The sequence below is a fragment of the Parambassis ranga genome, chromosome 21 (genome assembly GCF_900634625.1).
Source record: "Parambassis ranga chromosome 21, fParRan2.1, whole genome shotgun sequence".
NCBI lineage: Eukaryota > Metazoa > Chordata > Actinopteri > Ambassidae > Parambassis > Parambassis ranga.
Window position 1 is genome coordinate 13,144,096 of NC_041041.1, and position 18,817 is coordinate 13,162,912.

Sequence of the window (18,817 nt, forward strand, 5' to 3'; positions counted from 1 at the left end):
GATGCTAACTGTGCATTTCAAATAAAAAAAATGCATCATCCAGCAACATATATTTGAAGTCATAAAATCTCACATGGTAAAATAGTCTATATATGAAATACCAAAAATACAGCTGTGAACAAACATGGAAATGGAAACAAGGTAATATAGTTAAGGCTAAACATCTTTGTCTATTACCTTTGTATTAGCTAAGTCAATAAGAGGAGCATGCAATCAACGTAACATTGCCACGATTTTACATTAAACAACAAAAGCAATCAACTCAAAACGAATGTATGTGCCTTCAGTCACCACAAATTAGAACCATGTAATGTAGGTTTTCCATGTTGTAAATCATATGGCTTTGTGCAATTTTTCCACTGTCTGTAAATTCACTAATGAAATTCTCTTTTTTTGTAAAATAATATATCAATAAATGTCATGCCAGAAATGATTGAGATTCTGTTCTACATGCACTGTTTCTTATACATGCCAGATTGTGCTAATTGTACATCATCCTAAAAAAAAAAATCATCATAGCATGTACACTTACATCCAGGGACAGATGTGCTCATTTCCATCACCCTACTTTATATAAGGTGTTTGTGCACATATCCTACATTTCTTTTAATATAAGAATATTGTCCATTAATAAATTAGGAATAGTACAAGGACTTTGGGAAGGGGAATAAAAGTGGATGGCATAAGTTAAAATATGTTGCCTGCTTTATGTAAAGCGATCTGAATTCATCTTTCTAAGTTTAGGCGGCAGGTGTCCGTCCATCCTGCCCCCTCCTCCCCCAGCCAGTCGCTGCAGCTTGGGAGGTAAGTCCGCCACAGACTTACTGATGGGCTCTGTACTGATCTTTGAGGCCTTACCAGCCTGCTTATCATCAGAGACACCGGGAACAGAGCTGATTCGCTGCAACTTCATGGGCAGGTCTCCGAAGCTGTAAGTCATCTCTGACGTGGTGGAGCTCATCCTTAGCAGCTTCTTGGGCAGGCCGTCCCGCCCTGTGATCTTCTGGAGCTTGGTAGGCAGCTTGGTGGTGCTGTCATTGTCCTCCAGCGTCTCTAGGCAGTCGAGAGAACTGTTCTTCTCCCCGCTGTTGCACAGGGATGGAGCCATAAGGGGTGAGGAGAGGAGCAGGGCCTCCTCCTGCTCCTTAACGCTGTATGGAGGGGTAGGCACCTCAAAAGTGGCGTGAAACTGAGAGTAGTCCACCTTAAAGAAGCCTTCCTCCAAAGAGATGACTGGGAAGAAGCGGTGTCCCCAAAGAACCTCATCCTCAGTGTATGACGTCCTCGCTTGGCAGGTCATCCCTGTCAAGGAAACACAAAATATTCATGTTGGGGTCAAGCACTCTAATGCACTATGCATGAACACAAAGGTGAGTGCACCACATTTAACTGCTGCCTTTGACACTGTCAATCATGCCATTATACTTGGCAGGCTGGATAACTGGGTAGTCAGACTGGTTGTATGTATGCAATAATAATCATGTGTCCTCCTCAGCTCTGCGGAGTCCCTCAGGGGTTGGTTTTTGGACTAATCCTGTTCTTATGCATGCATTTGTTAGGGTAGTTTCATACGACCCTTATACAGATGTTACACAGATGTATCTCTCTCTCTGGTACTGCCATCAGTTCATCTGTCCATTTTATTCAACCTAACCAGAACTATGGTGTCATTGCTGATCTACCATTGCTGTACTATCGTTCATCACCATATTCTTGTATTCTTGCATCTGTCCACTATCTTCTTTATCAATCACCTACACACAGGTACTTTTATTGTGTAAGTCTATACTCTCTGGATGTGAATGGTGCACTTGTTTTTAGTGGCTTTAAAAAAATGCACATCTGCAATCACTGTCTTACATTTTATTTAATAATATCATCCAGTTTCTCTTTGTGTGTGTGAGACCAGCACTTTGTAAATGTGAAAAAACCTTTATTACAAAATGATTACAAACGATACATGTTATTCCCATGGATCAACAGACTAAAAGTTTAAAGATTAAATGTTTCTTTAAACAAAAGAACCATGATTTATTAATGTTCTTGACACTGTTCCATGAGCATCAAAACAGATTTTTCACCAGGTTTCTGCTATGTCTAGATGACAAGGTAAACAATGATGCAAACAAAAGCAGCATCCACCTACATAAAAAGCTTCATTGATTTTTCTTTCTAAATATTTGTAAGTTTAAACATTAATTAATGTTTGTTGTGAAGGTTTTTATAAAGCAGACTAAATATTTAGTTCTACATTTATTTGGAAAAGACACTTTATAAGGAAATGCCAGTTAACATTTCATATATATATATTCATGTTAACCTTGATAGCAGCATCATTTTAATGGTACCGCTGTTTAAAACAGCTTGAGGCTGACTGACAACATAGACATCATCCTCTATTTTAAATAGAGGCAAAGTAGAGTGAATGTTCAGGAGGATTAATAAGATAATAGAAAACACACTATTAGCCAGTATGCTGCTGTTCAGCTGTTCAGAACTCACCTTAAGCTTAGCTAGAAGCTTTAAAAGATAAAGACTGCTGCAGGAAAATTTTGTGTCTTTAATTCTTTGACACATTTAACTCAAAATGTGTATAAAACATCTGTTTTTGTTTGTTTGTTTGTTTGGGTAAAAGTGTTCAGATGAACACAAGGATGCCTGTTTGTGTAGCTGCAACCATGGTTTGCTAGTTCAGCAAACGATAGCATTTGAAATAAACGTTCCCTCACTGGAGGAGTAAATTCCTGCTTTAAAACTCCCCCATCGCATCATCAGACGCAAATTAATGCAATTAGCAGAAATCATGAGGTCTGAATTAAACAACATTAAACATTCTTTTTCATGCAAAGTTATTGGATGCTTATTAGTGATTACTCATCACCATTATTCAGCAGCTGCTATCATCACTGTCTGTGCATTATATGACACTCCACAGCTTACAGTGGAGCCCTAACCATCTTAGAACACTTCTGCTGACAGTGAGCACAGAAAATCTATAATTAGGTTTATATTTTCAACAAAACACTAAATTGGTTACTGCTACCCCCGCCCCGACCCCCACCCCCACCTACCACCCCCTCCACCTACCACCCCCTCCTTCGGCTTCTCTCCGTCTGAGATACTCATGTTTAAACTTGTTGAAACCCATTAGGAAATCACATGTTTTAATTAGCAGATTAATTCTAGCAGCGACATTTGGGGTCCAAACTAAGAGAAGGCTCATTCACAGCGAGACACTGCTGCTGATTGCAGGGATGTCATCATCAAAAAACCAGAGGCATCTGCGATTCCGCCTGATTCCCAAGGTCATAAAATAATTCACTGATAACAGCTCTGTACACAATCACAGATGTGCATGAGACTGAACATCAAGTGCGTTCAGGGTATTCACAGCGTTACTTCTGCACTAGTGCTTCAGAGCCCCAGAGCCTTTAGGCATATGGAAGTGTGCAGCAGTGAATAAAGTGGCCAAAGCTAATGAGAACTTTAGGGCCAAAGCGATTGAGAGTTAAGCGTGAATGGGAATCTTATTGCATAGTGAGCCTGTTAAACTGCCTGCAGCCAAAACGTAGTCACCATCAACAGGCAGACACACACCGAATCTGAGGGTATTGTGGTGTAAAGTGCTTTCTGTTTAGGTTGTATAACAGTTGCTTAATCTTTTTTTGCTTTATCGAACTCAGTGCTGCGATGATAACTGGACGTCCATAGAGGACTGAAACATTATTACCAACTTTGCTGGTGCATGATAAGGAAAAGGAAAGAGTGCCCGAGGCGAGGGGTTGCTACAGCGCTATACATACCGAGCCCCCAAATAGCTTCATCTTACATCTATTAATAACGCTCTATAGGTCCTGCAGATGGTGTAGGAGTTACTGTAAGACCTGTGTCCCAGGAAACCTGTTAACCCTGCACGCCACGGGATGGATCCCTGTTCAACCTGTTTTCCCTCCACTCAAGCTCACAATAAAAACATGTCCGATGTGGTCGGCATTCTTAATAAACTAACAATGGTACCAGATTTAATCTCTGTCATTAATATACATTTAATTTCCATACATTATTCATGGATTGATGCTTGAGCCATTGCATAATTATAGCCGCAGTTGCACCACATATGTACAATTGTGTTGCTAAAAGACCTGCTGTTCTGCAACACCCACATTCATATGGCACACAGTATAACAGACAGCAGCGGTAATGAACTGTGCACCTCGACTTTCACTGAGGCCACGACACACTTCAGCATCTGATGGAAATTCAAACATAATGAGAGATAAATTTCAGCAGGATGTTAGATAGCCAGGCACCTCAACATCACATAACACGAGTTAACGGAGTAAAAATAGCCTCAGTGTGAAAAAAATAAACCCTCATTTTGATATTTTCTGCAGTTATTATGTATCAGTGCTAAAAATAGGAATCCAGTGGAATGAGAATACCCATATCAGATTGTATGTGGTATTACTGTTAAAGCCTTATGTAACTCAAAAACACACGCCTGCCCAGGACTCAGTGTTTCTATGGAAACAAAACTGTAGGAATGTGTGCATGTGACAGCCATAAACCTTTTTTTTGCTGCTTTAGTGTGGTGAAAAGTAACAGTGACACAACACGAAAGAGAAGTCTCCCTGCAAGATCACGACAGGTAAATAAATAAAAGCATCCAGACAGAGACCAAAATGGGTTTAACCATCACTGAAATGTGACCTTTTACAACACAGCACCACAAAGTGCCTTTCTTTTGGTGAAGTGGGCAAATCATCTGTTTCAGTGACATGTCATCAGTAAGGCTCAGAACTCAAATGTCATCTTTAATAAAGCACAGAGCAATTTTCTCTTCCTCTTATCAGCTATCATTCTTACGCTGTTTTATCCTCATGTCAGCTTCATGACACCCACATTCGGCATCATATGAGCATCGAGTCGTAAACACACAAGAAAAGGCAAAGGCAATGCAAATCTTGTCCTGTCTGCTGTGCTGTGGGCTGCCGGGAACAACAGTGGGACCCCACAGCAGTGAGAAACAACACCTCTGATGTGAAGTGTGCAGCCGTGTCACAGCAACTTAGAGGTGTTGGTAACATCAGTTAACATATGTCAAAAAGTCAAACCAAAAACTCACACGCACATTTTTCATACTGTATGCCTTTTTTGTGCCTTTTATGGGTGACAGCTCATACCAGAGAAGTCGTATTTTAACCATTTAAACTAAACTAAGTACTTTTGCTGCTTATCCTTACTAAGCAGTGGCTGAAAGAGACAGAGGATGACAGAAAATATTTTCTAATACCATAACACTAGTATATTAAATATTTAAAGCTTTAGACTTTTTTGACTAAAAGGCACTACCTGAGCATGTCACTTAGGATATAAAAGATTGCACAGTGCTTTTTAAACAATCCTCAGATATCTGATGGACCAAACAAACAAGAGACAACCTGACTGTCAGGTGAAATAATGACCAAAATAATATTTTGTTACAACCCTGAACGGATAAAAGCAAATCAACACATTTCACAGTTTCATTCACTCTCAGGTTCTTGACATAAGAAAGAAAAGAAAATAACACACAAGCTCTGTTAAGAAAAAGACGAGGGGGTGGGGGGTGTGGATGGGGATGGGCAGGAGGGAACAACATCATTGGAATCAGTAAAGAGGCAATTCCTCATTCGGCCCATTAGGAGAGAAATTTGTAAGTCTGTGGATCCATTACACTTCTAATTTCAGTAAATGGTTATCTGTTCCCTTCTGTGATTCAGTATAAGGCAACAGCAGTACCGGTATATTTCAAATCCTCTGCAGAGGGCCCTTCTCAGGAATGTGCTGCACTACACACGATTCTGTAACACCCCGTGTCTCTGATAGAGAAGTCAGTAGTACGCATTTTTACCAATATACACATCACTGGGAAAAAACAGCTTGTTCTGTGTAATGACTTACCGTATGGTGCCTCCACTTGTAGTCTTTGTCCAGATAATGCGCAAATGACATCAGTGTCACTTGGGCTGCACTCTTATCAACATTTAAGGGCAGACTCAGATAAATTTGTGATCTGCTATCAGTCCATTAATTGGCTGGCCTGCATAATTTAACATTGCAGGCATGAGCCTATTGTGAACATTTGTCATACATACATAGCAGCATGAAACACTAGTTTCAATGCATGCCTGTTTTACTGATCTACAGTGGGCATTTTAGAGACTTTCAGGTCAATGATTTGATAGTTATGTCTCTCAGCTTTACTTTACTATAGTATAAACTCTCACTCTGCATAATTCTATACACAACATGCAGCACACAACAACATATAGACAAAGTTAGTGATTAGCTGGTGAAGACAACACAACATTTAGCTGCTAAAGACCTGCAGATCTAAAGAGAGCCCTGAGTAAATGCTAATGTTCCTCCCTGTCTGCTGGAGATATAATAAGCCAACTGTTGGCTAACACATTTGCTATAATGACTATGAGGACAAAAAAAGACTAAACAAGGCTTGTTTAGCTGCACCTAAATGTCAAAAACACGAGTTGGTACTGCTTTATGCTTTAACAGAGACAGGCTATTTAACTAATAATCGATGCAGTGTTGTGTCATGGTATAGCTCCTGCATACTGTTAATTTATAGCTGAAATTAGACTCTATTTGTTTCCTGTTCATTCACTACACATTTCAAGATGCTAGAAGAAACAGGTCAATGGCAAGAGTTTAAGATAATGTGTCAACTTTTAAGAGCTATTTCCATTCTTTTTTTTATAAGCGAGGGTGCAGGTTGTGGAGTGTATGATCTTTTCTGACTGGCCAGAGTATATCTTAATCCTGCAAGAAGTATGAAATCCCGTTAGAAGTCCCGGCATTTCCTTGTGAGAGCAGTACTCACGTGGAATGCAATATTCATGTGACAGCATGAATGGCATTAGAATAATCCTCCGCTGAATCCACAAATTCAAGACAGATGTAAAAATGCGCCTCATTAAAAGTACATTTCCGATGGTGGGGGAGAGCACGGAAAAAGGAGAATAAATGCCTTTGGCATCAATGTGCACAGTGACATGCTGAGAGTCCAGCCGTGTTTAAAAATGCATTCTCCAGGTATGTGGCTGAATGAAATAAGAAGGGTTTACTGTGCTGGGGTGAGAGATTACAGGTGCTCTTTAGGGTATATGCAAGATTTTTACAGGCTGCTTCCACTATGAAGAGAAAAATAGCTAAGAGGCAGGAAGTTGTGTTAAGAATAAACTTTGAGATTCAGAACCCCAAGAAGCCATCTTAACTTGTATAAACGCACTTTTCTTGATAAGACAGAGCTAGCTCCTTCTCTGGTCAAACAAAGTAAAGCAGAGTGACAGTAAAGATAAAATGGGCTCTTTGGTGGCTGGAATAGAAAAGCACTGTAAACTCAGAGGCAGCCTGCCAATGCTTCTTGATAGTAGCTGAAAAAAAACACCCGCCAAGTGGTATTCACCATCTAAAAGAAGCTTATCCAGGTTAGAGTAGCTGCAGGATCGTATCCGTTTGGTGCCAGGCTGAGTTATATTCTCAGCTGCACATCGGCACTTGACACGCCGAGGACAGAGGGGCAGGCCTGAGAGCAGTCTCAATCTTGATTTTCAAATAAATAAATCTCAGCAATTGTATGATTAACCAGCCCACAGGCACCAAGCAAATGACACTCAAAATTGACGCCTGTGTGAAAATGAAGCTTTATTCAAATGACTTCTCCAGAAGAACTCTCACCAAGACGAAAAAGGAAAGTGGGTGTCAAAGAATTCTTTGCAACCTCATATTTGGTGACAAAAATCACAAATAACCTCCTTATACCTCGCCTGCTCTCCTCGTCTGCCTCTCTCTTTCACTCAGTCACTCAAATGGTCATGCACACATACACACACACACCACACGCCAACACACACACACACACACACACCACCAGCACAGTGCTGTCAGCAGAGTCCCCTGACAGTCTATCACGGCTGTGGAAACGGCTCAGTGTGTTATGTATGAGAAAAATGCTAGCAAAACAAGTATGTGAATCTGGACATTATATACACAGAGCGCTATCACACAGCAACGTCCAACATTTGCCTTTTTATCCTCCTATTGTCAGGCACTGCCATACCCAAGGCTATCCACATAATGCCTTTGCTGCAACACTGGATTATGACAATTAATTCAAGACTATTGTCATGTTCTCATTCTCATTTGTCTTCTTTTGGGATCTTTGTTACAAAAACGACAAGCTGCTGTGCTGCATTAGGTAAGGGAAAGCGGAGGGATGGCAGAACATGTGGATGATGGGTGCCATGTCTCAGCTTAGTGTAGAAAGGAAAGTTTGCCTTGTAGTTTTTTCAATACAGTTCTGCAAACAATACAACACACAGCACCTACAGTGTAATACAATAAGGAAATCTAATTTGATACAGATACTGCTATTGCCACAAGTCCTGATTATCTGTTTCTATGGTGACCACCATCAAGTGGTAAAGTGTGGAGAAATCCACAAGCATTCAATGACCTGCTTTTCACAGTGTGACTTTTCAAAAATGGAAGTAAGTCCCCCTCCATCCCTTAAATACTGTTTTAGTGCGTGTGATCCATTCGTGAAGGTGGCTTCCAGTTGTTTGCAGCCCTGAGATTTTTATTGTTATTTTTTTTTTAGTCCACCCATACAGCTCAGGCTGAGCAATGAGAACAAGAAGGGAGCTGATGGAGGGAACAGGCAGGGGAAGTGCACTGCTGTGGGGGAGGGGATATGCTGAGGCAAATGGCTTGAGTGTGGAGGCTGTTGGAAAGGGAAGGAAGGAAAGGGAATAGGAGCAGGGCTGCCAAGCATCTCTACACAAGGTAGGGTGTCGGGCAAGCTAGAGGAACATATGGCTGTGGGCCATTAACGCAGCCAGGATAGCGTATATTAACAAGTGAATGTGATGCTGAACACTGTCGTTAAGGGAGGCAGTTGAGCAAAATGCCAATCAATGGATTTCCTTTAGGCCAGACAAGTGCTTATTTGACATACAGGGAAAATCACACTATGTATCCACACCAAGTGGGACTCCTCGTTATAGACACAGAGTGCAGAAGTGATCAGAAAGCCATTTTCCTTCCATCTAACAGACTGAATGAGTGAAGGCTATAATCTCATATTCTATTAAATCTACTTAAGTCATAAAGAGGAGTTAGAGCTGCCAAGGCAAGTGACAAAAGTGGGATCTTTAGGCTTTAAGAGATCTCACACTTGGATGGTATTAAAGAGGAGTAGCTCACTGTTAAAGAAGAATCCTTATTGTTTTTTCCAAGTTTGTCACTCGAGCTAGAGAGCAGATAATTCCAGTAAACTCAAACATGTCTGAATGACAAAAATAGAAAGAGACATCCCAGAGGAGAGACTTGCAAGAAGACAAGCCCTAAGAACAACACGTTCGTGCAGCTCTGTGTTCAGGCCTCAACATCGATTCACTTTAGGGACAGTCATGGCCCCACACGATCAATGCTGCCAGTGACCATCACTGCAAGTGCATCACAACCTTCTTCAGGGGTGACAACCTCTTAAACAAGCAGAGCACAATATTATCACACTTATGGCAATGTAACACTCACCGCGAGTGTCCATCCCCCATTATGAGCAAAGTCATGTCGATGCCAAAGCCTTTGTTTGCGTTATTAATCACCACAACAACATCTTCTGAGACAAAATCAAACGAGACCCAGTCAATTATTCCTATACCCTTCACAGCATGACGAGAAAACGGAGGCGCTGCTGCTTTTGTCACACGACAAGTTCATCCCAGGTCTGCCACCACACCTCCTCTACCAGTGATTTATTGCCACCCAACAGGGACGTGACAAATCCCTAAAGACACAATTACTGTGCTCCCCCTTGGGAAGCCAGCACAGTTCATCTAAACGGGATAATGAATCCAGGATGTCATAGCTGCTTCGCTGCAATGCCCATTATGTGGAGTTCATCCCCAGTGAAATTACTGTATGTACAGTAGACATTAAGAGAGGTAAATCTCACAGAAGTGTTCCTTGTTTGTTTATCTGAAATGAGTTCTGCTAATTTCAACGCGACTTGAATCAACAAGCAAAGCAGACACAGGAACAAAACGGAACAGAATACCACGAACACCTAAAATATATATAATAAAATCAGAATTTATATAGCAGCCCATCAACACTAGTGTACACATTGTTAGGGTTCTCGCGAACATACATGTGCCCTCCCCTGGTTGTGTGAATTAGAGCATGCAGATGAAAAAGACAAGAAAATGGCAGAAAAGCTTGTTGTAGATGGGAGAAGTCTGACCTATAACCTATGGATAAAGAATTCATTATTCATTAGTCTGAAAGGATATAATAATCAATCAACAACAACACCAAAAACGTCAGTAGAGGAATACTGTACTGTAAGTGCATTCAATTTTCCTAAAGAATATTATATTCTTTCTCGTCATGTGTCTAGGGAGTATAGATTATTCCATTTTAAGGGATAATAATTAACATTAAAGCTACAAATGGTGCATTCAAAATGGCACAACATAAAACACTTAAATGATATACTAAGATCAAATGTATCATTTCACTCTTCTGCGCCAGATGCTGCAACACTTCAAACATTCTCTTGCTCAGTCGTGCTTAAATGTTCCGAGGCTGACAGTTAGCAAAATGAAGTGATAGGATGCCGTACATTGCAACTAGGGAGCTGCATCCAACATGTGGCTCATCGCCTCAGCAGCGCAGGTGGAGCTCAGTGGGGACAAGACACTTCTCTCCTGAGCTCTCAACCTGAGCACATTAGCTTTAATTGGAAACCTCTGCTCTCACCTGAGCTGCAGCTTTAACGCCCTCATTTGAACCCACTTTAACCCTGTGACTCGCAGGACTGGAGGCAGAGAGCGCGACACTGAGACGAGAGGACGCGCTATCAGCGTAATGACTCTGAATGAATTATGGTCACTTTCTTCACTCTCTTCACAGCTGGCTCATATCCCGAGGTTCACCCGCACCAGTGTTTACCTGATCTGTAAAGCCCCCGGCATCGGGCGACCCCAGACCTCCGGGGCTACGGCCTCTTGCCCACATGAATGGAACCATCAGGCCTCTGGCGCGACAGAAAGCTCTCTATTTCCATTTCAATTACTGCTGCTGATGATAAAACACAGATCGAGCCATGACATTGGCTGCTCTGCTAATCAGTGGCAATAAATGTTTCCAATTAATTATGCTGGCTGCCTTCGCTACTAAACAGAGTCTGCATCAAAGCAATTATTACTCTTAATTTCATTTAATAAGTATGCGTTTTATGCGTATTTGTTGCACAACAGCTTCATTGGAGCTATGACGATGGTGTTATGTAACAAAAATATTTCTGATTACATTTTTTTTCCACCTAAAATGAAAAGCGAGTCTATTATAGATTCATATGGTTTATCACCAGCCTGCATAAATACAAATCAAAAATCATTCTCAAGAATTTTAACACAACCTCATCGAAGATTTTAAAAGACACACAGTGAGCAAACAGGTAGGCAATTCATTATTCCGAGCTCCAGTAACATCGCATGAAACACATGAATAAACATTACTAGCTGATCCAGTCTATATGTAACCACCCTCTGCCACCTACACTCATTTTTAAAAATGAGCTGGTATATTCTATTTTTTTTTTTAATCTTATAGCAGGAATTCACAAGACAGCTTTGTGGCAGCATGTGAAAGAGGGGGCTGACAGAAATCTCAGTGCACGACTTCATCCAAGAAAAGAGTGTTTTTGATGTTTTTACCCATAATTTACTGCAGCGTTTCATGTACAAAACATTTTCGGTGGAAAAATCATTCACAAACATGGAGATTATTTGTTCAGTAAGCAGAATGTGTTTGGTATAAATGTGCTGTGTCACCACAAGAAACAAAAAAGTCTGACTGAAAAATTACTGAGCAAACGAATACAAACATCTAGTTCTAGAGTTTATCATGCTTCAAACTTCATGCCTGTAAATCCTAGAAAAAACTTGCCAACTGTGCTAAAAAAGAAAAAGCGTTTCCAAATGTGACTTATTTTGCAGCATTTTATGAATTTCACAGTGAGTGTAATGATCAGGCATTTGCATGAAAGTCACATCTCTCTGAAAAGATAAAGGGGTTTATGCTGATGACACACTTTATGCTCATGAATCATTGCTTTTCAAAGCTGATGAGTGAATTTAAAAACACTTTTCAGACCGTGCAGACATTTTGCCACCATGTTAGACCTAAAACACTGCACCAAATTTCAGGGACAGACTAATGTGCTGACAGACTTCTTTCTGTTCCTGTAAAGAAAACGAGTTCCTTGTGAAATAAATCATCAGCTTGTTTACCTTTGTCACTTATTATGTCTCTAATCTGGAAAGTGCGTGCTCTTAAATTACATACGTGCACATTAGATCATCAGAACACAGGAGCCTCACAGCAGAGCATTGTGTAAATCATAAAATGAATTTAGTTGCAACACACTGATTAGTTTCATGGCTGGAGGAACCTAAACGTCTGTTACTGGCAGCTACAGTTTATTCTGAGCTCTCCAGAATCAGCTCCACTAATGAACAGATTGCCTCTGGCTTGGTGTTTAAGCCTTCATAGTGTTAAAAGGCATTACTGGTGTTAATGGGACGCTTATCTGAACTTCTAATGTATTTTACGTGTAATAGTTCTGAATCGGCAGGCAAGTCAAAGTTAGGTCACTATACCCTCTTATACCAGACAAGAGTTTTTATATGAAATATTTACAGGGATCACTTGTTGTTTGGGGAGCTGCGCAACGGCCAACATAGCTGCATTTAGATCAGATAGTTCTGGTGTTGTGTGCGCTGTGATGGATTACTGTGATACTGGGCTGAACAGAGCCATCTGTAAAAATGTACTGTTCACATAAACACATTTTTTGGGAGCTGTAAATGAAGTCACGTGACTGTATTGTGTTAATGAGCACTTCAGAGGGTGGAAACATAATAATTATGTTGAAAATATTCTTCAGCCTTGCAAAGCTAATGCTGACAGAGCATTTTTCTCTGTATGTGATCATTTTACAGGTTAATGCTCCTCTCTCACAGCACGGATGATTCTAGCTTGGCTTGGACTGTTTTACACTGTTGTCTGACAACAGAATCGGAAAATATGTAAAACAGCTTTATTGAGAATGCAGCTGCATTGAATGTTATATGAGCAGAATAGAAACAAACTAATGTACTGTAAAAAGCTGACACAGAGGAGCTCACACATCCATGCCTCCTCGCCCCTTCTTACTTTTTTTAACATTGTCAAAATATGCATAGACTTTTCACATCCGCAAGGGTCCTAAGAGGAGTCAGAATGTCGTTACGTACAACACAGCTGGGATACAACCTCATGATGATCTTTTCCTGATGCTCAGGAACTTCTATTGAACTCCATCAGACCAGCAGATGATGATTGTGTTGACAGAAAAACTAAATCTGCAGCATTAGGTTTGTAACCCTTTAGCCATCAAGAGACAATGGATCTGTAACTATTCTGATTAATCCTATTAGTCATTTTCAAGAAGTAAATGTCAGTCACAAGCTCCTCCTCTTCCATTGTGATCGTTTGCTGCTTTTTGCTGCTCGTATCAATGAAAAGTGAATCTCTAGCTGGGAAATGTTGGACAGACAAAACAAGGACAGTGAAGGCAGAATCTGGGGCTCTGAGCCAGTGTTTCACATTAATAAAAAATATAAGCTGCAGGTCAATAAACAGGAAGATAATCCTCTGCTAAGGTCACACTAGTTTTCCAAGAGTCATTTATGTGAGCAACTTCTGCTTCTTCTTCCTATCTCTGGATTTCTGGATTGTGTGTGCTCATACTGAAGTATGGCAACATGCAGTGCACTGTGGGTATGCAAATGGTGGTTACTTAATAAGCAGGTTGGCTCCATAGCAGAAAGGTGGAGACCACCAACCAATGCTCAAACCAGAGGTCGAGACCTCGCCACTGCTTTCGAGGTGCATAAAACTTGGTTGTATATATTTATCACTAAGCACCACTACAATGCTGTCATCAGTCTGTGTGTTTATTGGGTTAGTTTAGCTTAGCTGGATAGATCTGCCAGTCAAATGTTGCTATTGTCATTATCTGTGAGTGCACAACTTGCCATGTTAATAATAAAGTTATTATTATATAAATAAAGTTATTATTATGTTCGATCACACACTACACAACTAAGTACACAGTGTACTGCATGGAAATGTACCAACAGTGTCTGAGACGAGACACAGCCTCTGTCCGGCAGCTCACACACATAATAACTAAGCAGACGTTTACTACCCTGCAGAGTCTAAATGAGCTCATTGTCAAATCCAGAAATTTAATAAGAGCATTTTTAATCATAAAATAATGACATCTATTTGTATTTTTGCAAACTGGTATTAGCATAATACACAAACACCTAACATCAGTGGGCTGCAGTCATTACTTGGTCTCTGCTCTAGTGGTATTAAATTCCTCTTCCTTTATCCAGGCACCTGTCAGGCCTGCACAGTTCAAATAAAGCACAACTCAGCTCTGTATTATTGTGCTGAGACTCACATCAGGAAAGAACCATAATGAAGCACACTGAAGCTGACATGCACATTTCTGCTGTAAGCAGCGTTCAAACTCTTTGTTTTGTAGTGAAGCAGTGTCTGTTCCTTGCATCGATTGTATCCTGTTAGCTCTGTTAGCTCATCTAAAACTTGAAAATACAGGGCTCTTATTTGTGCTTTTATTTCCGTGCCTGTTTGTCAGCATGTACACTGTACTAACAGCAAGATGATGTAAAGCCAATTTATTCTCAGGGGCACCGTAGCTTCCCGCAGATGTGCTAGAAAACCAACTAGATACAGACAACGCTACAACTGGCAGTGCTCCAGTGAGAAAATATCATGCTACCAGACACCCTAACAAGTCTCATTTGGAAAGTGTATCTCATTAAGGTAGTGATCAGACACACTCTGGGCTATTTAAAAGGAACGAGGATAGCTACACAATGTAGAGGCTGTCAGAAGTTACAGCAAAATGGAACAGCTCCTTTTCTTCTCCTGTGCAAAAACATTATTTGTGTGGTCTCAAAAGGTTATCGTGCCAAAAATGTGTCTCTTAAAATCTAATAGGAAGACTAATGTGTGGTGAAGCCTTAATCTGCACTGGAGAGAGTTTTAACTTCCAGACAGTGATTTTTATTTTTCTACACACAACAAAGAAGAGAAAAAAATAGATCAGGGGAGTTGGGCAGCTTCTTCACTAGTAAAACAGGAAGCCTCATAAATATTTCATCTTATTCTTTCTATGCTGTATCACCTGTTCTGCCGGCGGGCACTTTATGGTACAGTAACACCTCTGTGCGCTTTTCATATTTCAGGAGAGATCCTTGCTAATAAAAGCCGATGTCGACAATTTCATTTCATGTCTGCCATCATATGATTTATTACTGAAATTGTGTTATGACTCCTATACCATAAGAAGAATAAAAAAAAAATCTAAGTTTAGGTGCAGTGCTGCAATCCTGAATACTCAAGGAGAGGTTGCCATGGAAACAGAGTTACATTGGCCAGAAATGAAAGTGTCTAAGGATTTAGACTTTCACTGTACATCAATTTTTAACTATAGATTGTCTCTACATCAGCCTTCCCAGTGACTTCACATTAAGTCGATGCATTGCGCGCAGCACAACAACCCCAGCAAATGGAGCCAAGGATGATATGATGACACCAGCTTCTCTGACACTGTAACACTATAAATATCTGCAAATGTTACCATAATAATGCTACTGTTTTTATACTTTAAAGCACACAGCAGCGAGCAAGTGGAGGTTAATTAGCACACACACACACACACATTACGCTAATAAAAAAACATGCCAGATGTAGATCACGTGTTTACTGGTTATTAATACTGACATGTTAAATGCTGTGCAGATACTTTATACTGCAGCATATTAACATCATTTAATAATCTACACCATCCTTTTTAAATATGTCAGCTCTCATCCGATTGAACGCTGCATGCCTTGAGCTGAAGGGTCGTTATGTCAGATAAACCTCAGCCCCAGTTAAACTTTAATAAAACTGCTATAAATTGCTATCATAACTCTCTATCAGGAATTGAATGTCTTCACTAATTACTGTCTGCCGTGTTGGCCTGTGAGCATCCCTGTCACATCTCCATATGCTGTTTTTCCCTGAACCGACCTTTTTACTAGTGCTCCTCTGTTCACTCTGTGAACATACTGAAAGGAGCTTCACTATACTAAATCCACTGTGTCAAATAAACGGTGGAATTTAAAATGACCACAGTGGAGAGTTTTACTCGGGGCATTGCTCATCGTGTGGAAATGGAATTCCCTAATTCCAAAGGGACCTTAGAAAGCAAATTATTATGTCCTCTGAGAACAGCAGCCATGAGGTAAGTGCTGTTCAGGCAGAAAGACGGACGAACGGAATTTGTTTCAGATGAGAAAAAGAAAATGTATAAAGCCTATAAAAAAGACCTGTTAGAGTGTGTGTGTCGCTTTCTACAAACACAGAAGGCGTCTGCAACACCAAATTATCCTCAATGATTTACAAATGCTAACCACTTCTATTAGTAGCTGCTGTTTGTGTTTGCTACAGGAATATGAATCAATAAAATGCAATTAAGAGGTCAATATTGAATCTATTTGGATGTTGCCTATTAACCTCTATGAAATAGCTCAATGGCATACTTCATACAAACAGCACCTCAACACCATGGCCACTGCGTGAATTAAAACAGGCTCTCATTTTGGTTACTCACCTGTGGTCTCCACTATTCCTTCTAGTATCACCACTATTTCAAACTGCTCTGTTTGCATGGACCTCTGGGAGAGGTCGTAGAAGGGGCTTTTGGCATCAATCACATGGCAGATCGTGAGTGGCGAGACGAGGAAGAGCTGGTCTGCCCCGGTGCTGAAGCCAACGTCCAGCTCCAACTGATCCAGCGGAAGGAACTCGCCTTCGGGCGTCTGACGAGACTACAGAAGCATACAGAAAGAGACAGAGACAGTGTAAAAGAAGAGAGGGAGAAAGGGGGGGGGGGTGAGGATGAGATTTATCTACAGATGATCAAGAGCCTTTGTGTGAGCTTTTCACATTTTATAGGCAATCAGGGCCAAACCATGAGTCTATAAGAAAATGACTATAATTATCTTAAATGAGGCCTAAAAGGGGGTATCCACAACATCACAGCATAGACATTATGTGACACTTTAAAACCTCTGATACCGTGACAGAAGAGGAAGAAGCCAATTATCTAATATGGTTGTGGCTGCAGGGTGTTTTCAATGGACAAAAGTTGAAATCTATATATACTCCTGTACATTTCTGCTGCTCGCTCTGGTCTTGTGGTTACTGACAGAGGAACATTTACATTGTGGAAAAGTTTTTGCTGGACTTGTGAGGGAGGCGGACAGCAGGGAAATCCACAGGCTCCACTAATGAGGCACAGCAGCAGCAAACTGTAACACACAGCCACTTAACACAGCATCAAGTAAAGAGTTCATAAGCACAGTATTCTTCTCACAGACATTTTACAGTGGTGCAGGCATCTTAGCACACTCACTGTTGGTCAATCAGTCATGCAAAATTTCTGCCTTCCTCCAGAGAATGGGCTCTTGAATGATGACTTTGGAGAGCTATGATTTACATTATAACATATGCACTCTACTATACAGTACATTTGGGAAATCAGGATAAAGTTTTCTATAAGGGTGTGTGTGCGTGTGTAGGCCTTTGTGTGTGAGATTCCCTTAAAAATATATAAAGTGGGCCTTGATGGGGGGAGACAGGAGCAAAAATATGAGGCACATCCTGACTTAAACTTACTTTGAGCAATTTGCAGCGGATCTGTGCAGAGACCATATGGCTGTTACGCAGGTTGCCGACCCTGAACATGAGAGTTAGTTTTCCATCTCGCATAGAAATCGCTGCATGTTCACTGAACATCAAGGTCTCGGCTCTCTTCTTGGGCTGAGACATCTTGATGAACATGCAGCCGATCAGAAATGCATCGACGATCGATCCGAGGATCGACTGGAAAAGAAAGAGAATGATCCCCTCGGGGCATTTGTCTGTAATGTATCTGTACCCATATCCTATAGTGGCCTCGGTCTCTATGAAGAAGAGGAAGGCTGAGGGAAAGTTGTAGACGTTGGCCACACATGGAGTGTACTTATCATTGTGGGCTTTGTTGAGGTCTCCTCTGATGTACGCGATGAACCACCACATAGAGGCCATGAAGAGCCAAGCGACTGTGTAGGTGAGGATAAAAATAAATAGGTTCCAGCGCCATTTCAAATCTACTAGTGTTGTGAATAAGTCTGAGAGGTATCTGCTGGTTTCACCACCCAGGTTCCCATGCTGGACGTTACATCGCCCGTTCTTGTCCACGAACCGCTGCCTCTTCTTCTTTTTCTCTGGAGGAGGTTGATTGAATCCAGACCCGCTAGATGAGGTGGTCACTACCTGATAATCGTCCCCAAATTTCTTTCGAAGTGCAGACATACTACGATGACAGCAGCGAAAGAAATAAAGTATTTAATGCTTTTCTCTTCCCCCCCCAAAAAATAAAATAAAAGTCTGGCGTGTAGTTGCTGCAGTCCTCGGTGCCCGTGCGCAATGTCTCCTATTTGGAAATAAGGCGATAAAAAAGTGCGGTGTCTTCGCCCCAGTTAGACTTGCTCCCTCCTCTTTCGCCACACACTACTGTTGCTACACTCTACAGCCATGAAATATCAATAATGTACGAGTAGTTTACAAACCCCGAAGATAG

The 18,817-nt window shown here is 41.0% G+C and overlaps 1 protein-coding gene across 1 annotated transcript; it reads right to left on the reverse strand.

Annotated features, from left to right (window-relative positions):
• Window positions 1–654: 654 nt before the first annotated feature.
• Window positions 655–18,549, reverse strand: kcnj3a (potassium inwardly rectifying channel subfamily J member 3a). Its single transcript, XM_028393275.1, has 3 exons — window positions 17,872–18,549; window positions 16,805–17,021; window positions 655–1,302 (listed from the first exon to the last, which is right to left on the reverse strand). Exons 1-3 carry the CDS (start codon window positions 18,547–18,549, stop codon window positions 707–709), a joined length of 1,491 nt encoding a protein of 496 aa, XP_028249076.1. The 3' UTR covers window positions 655–706.
• Between the last annotated feature and the right edge of the window lie 268 nt (window positions 18,550–18,817).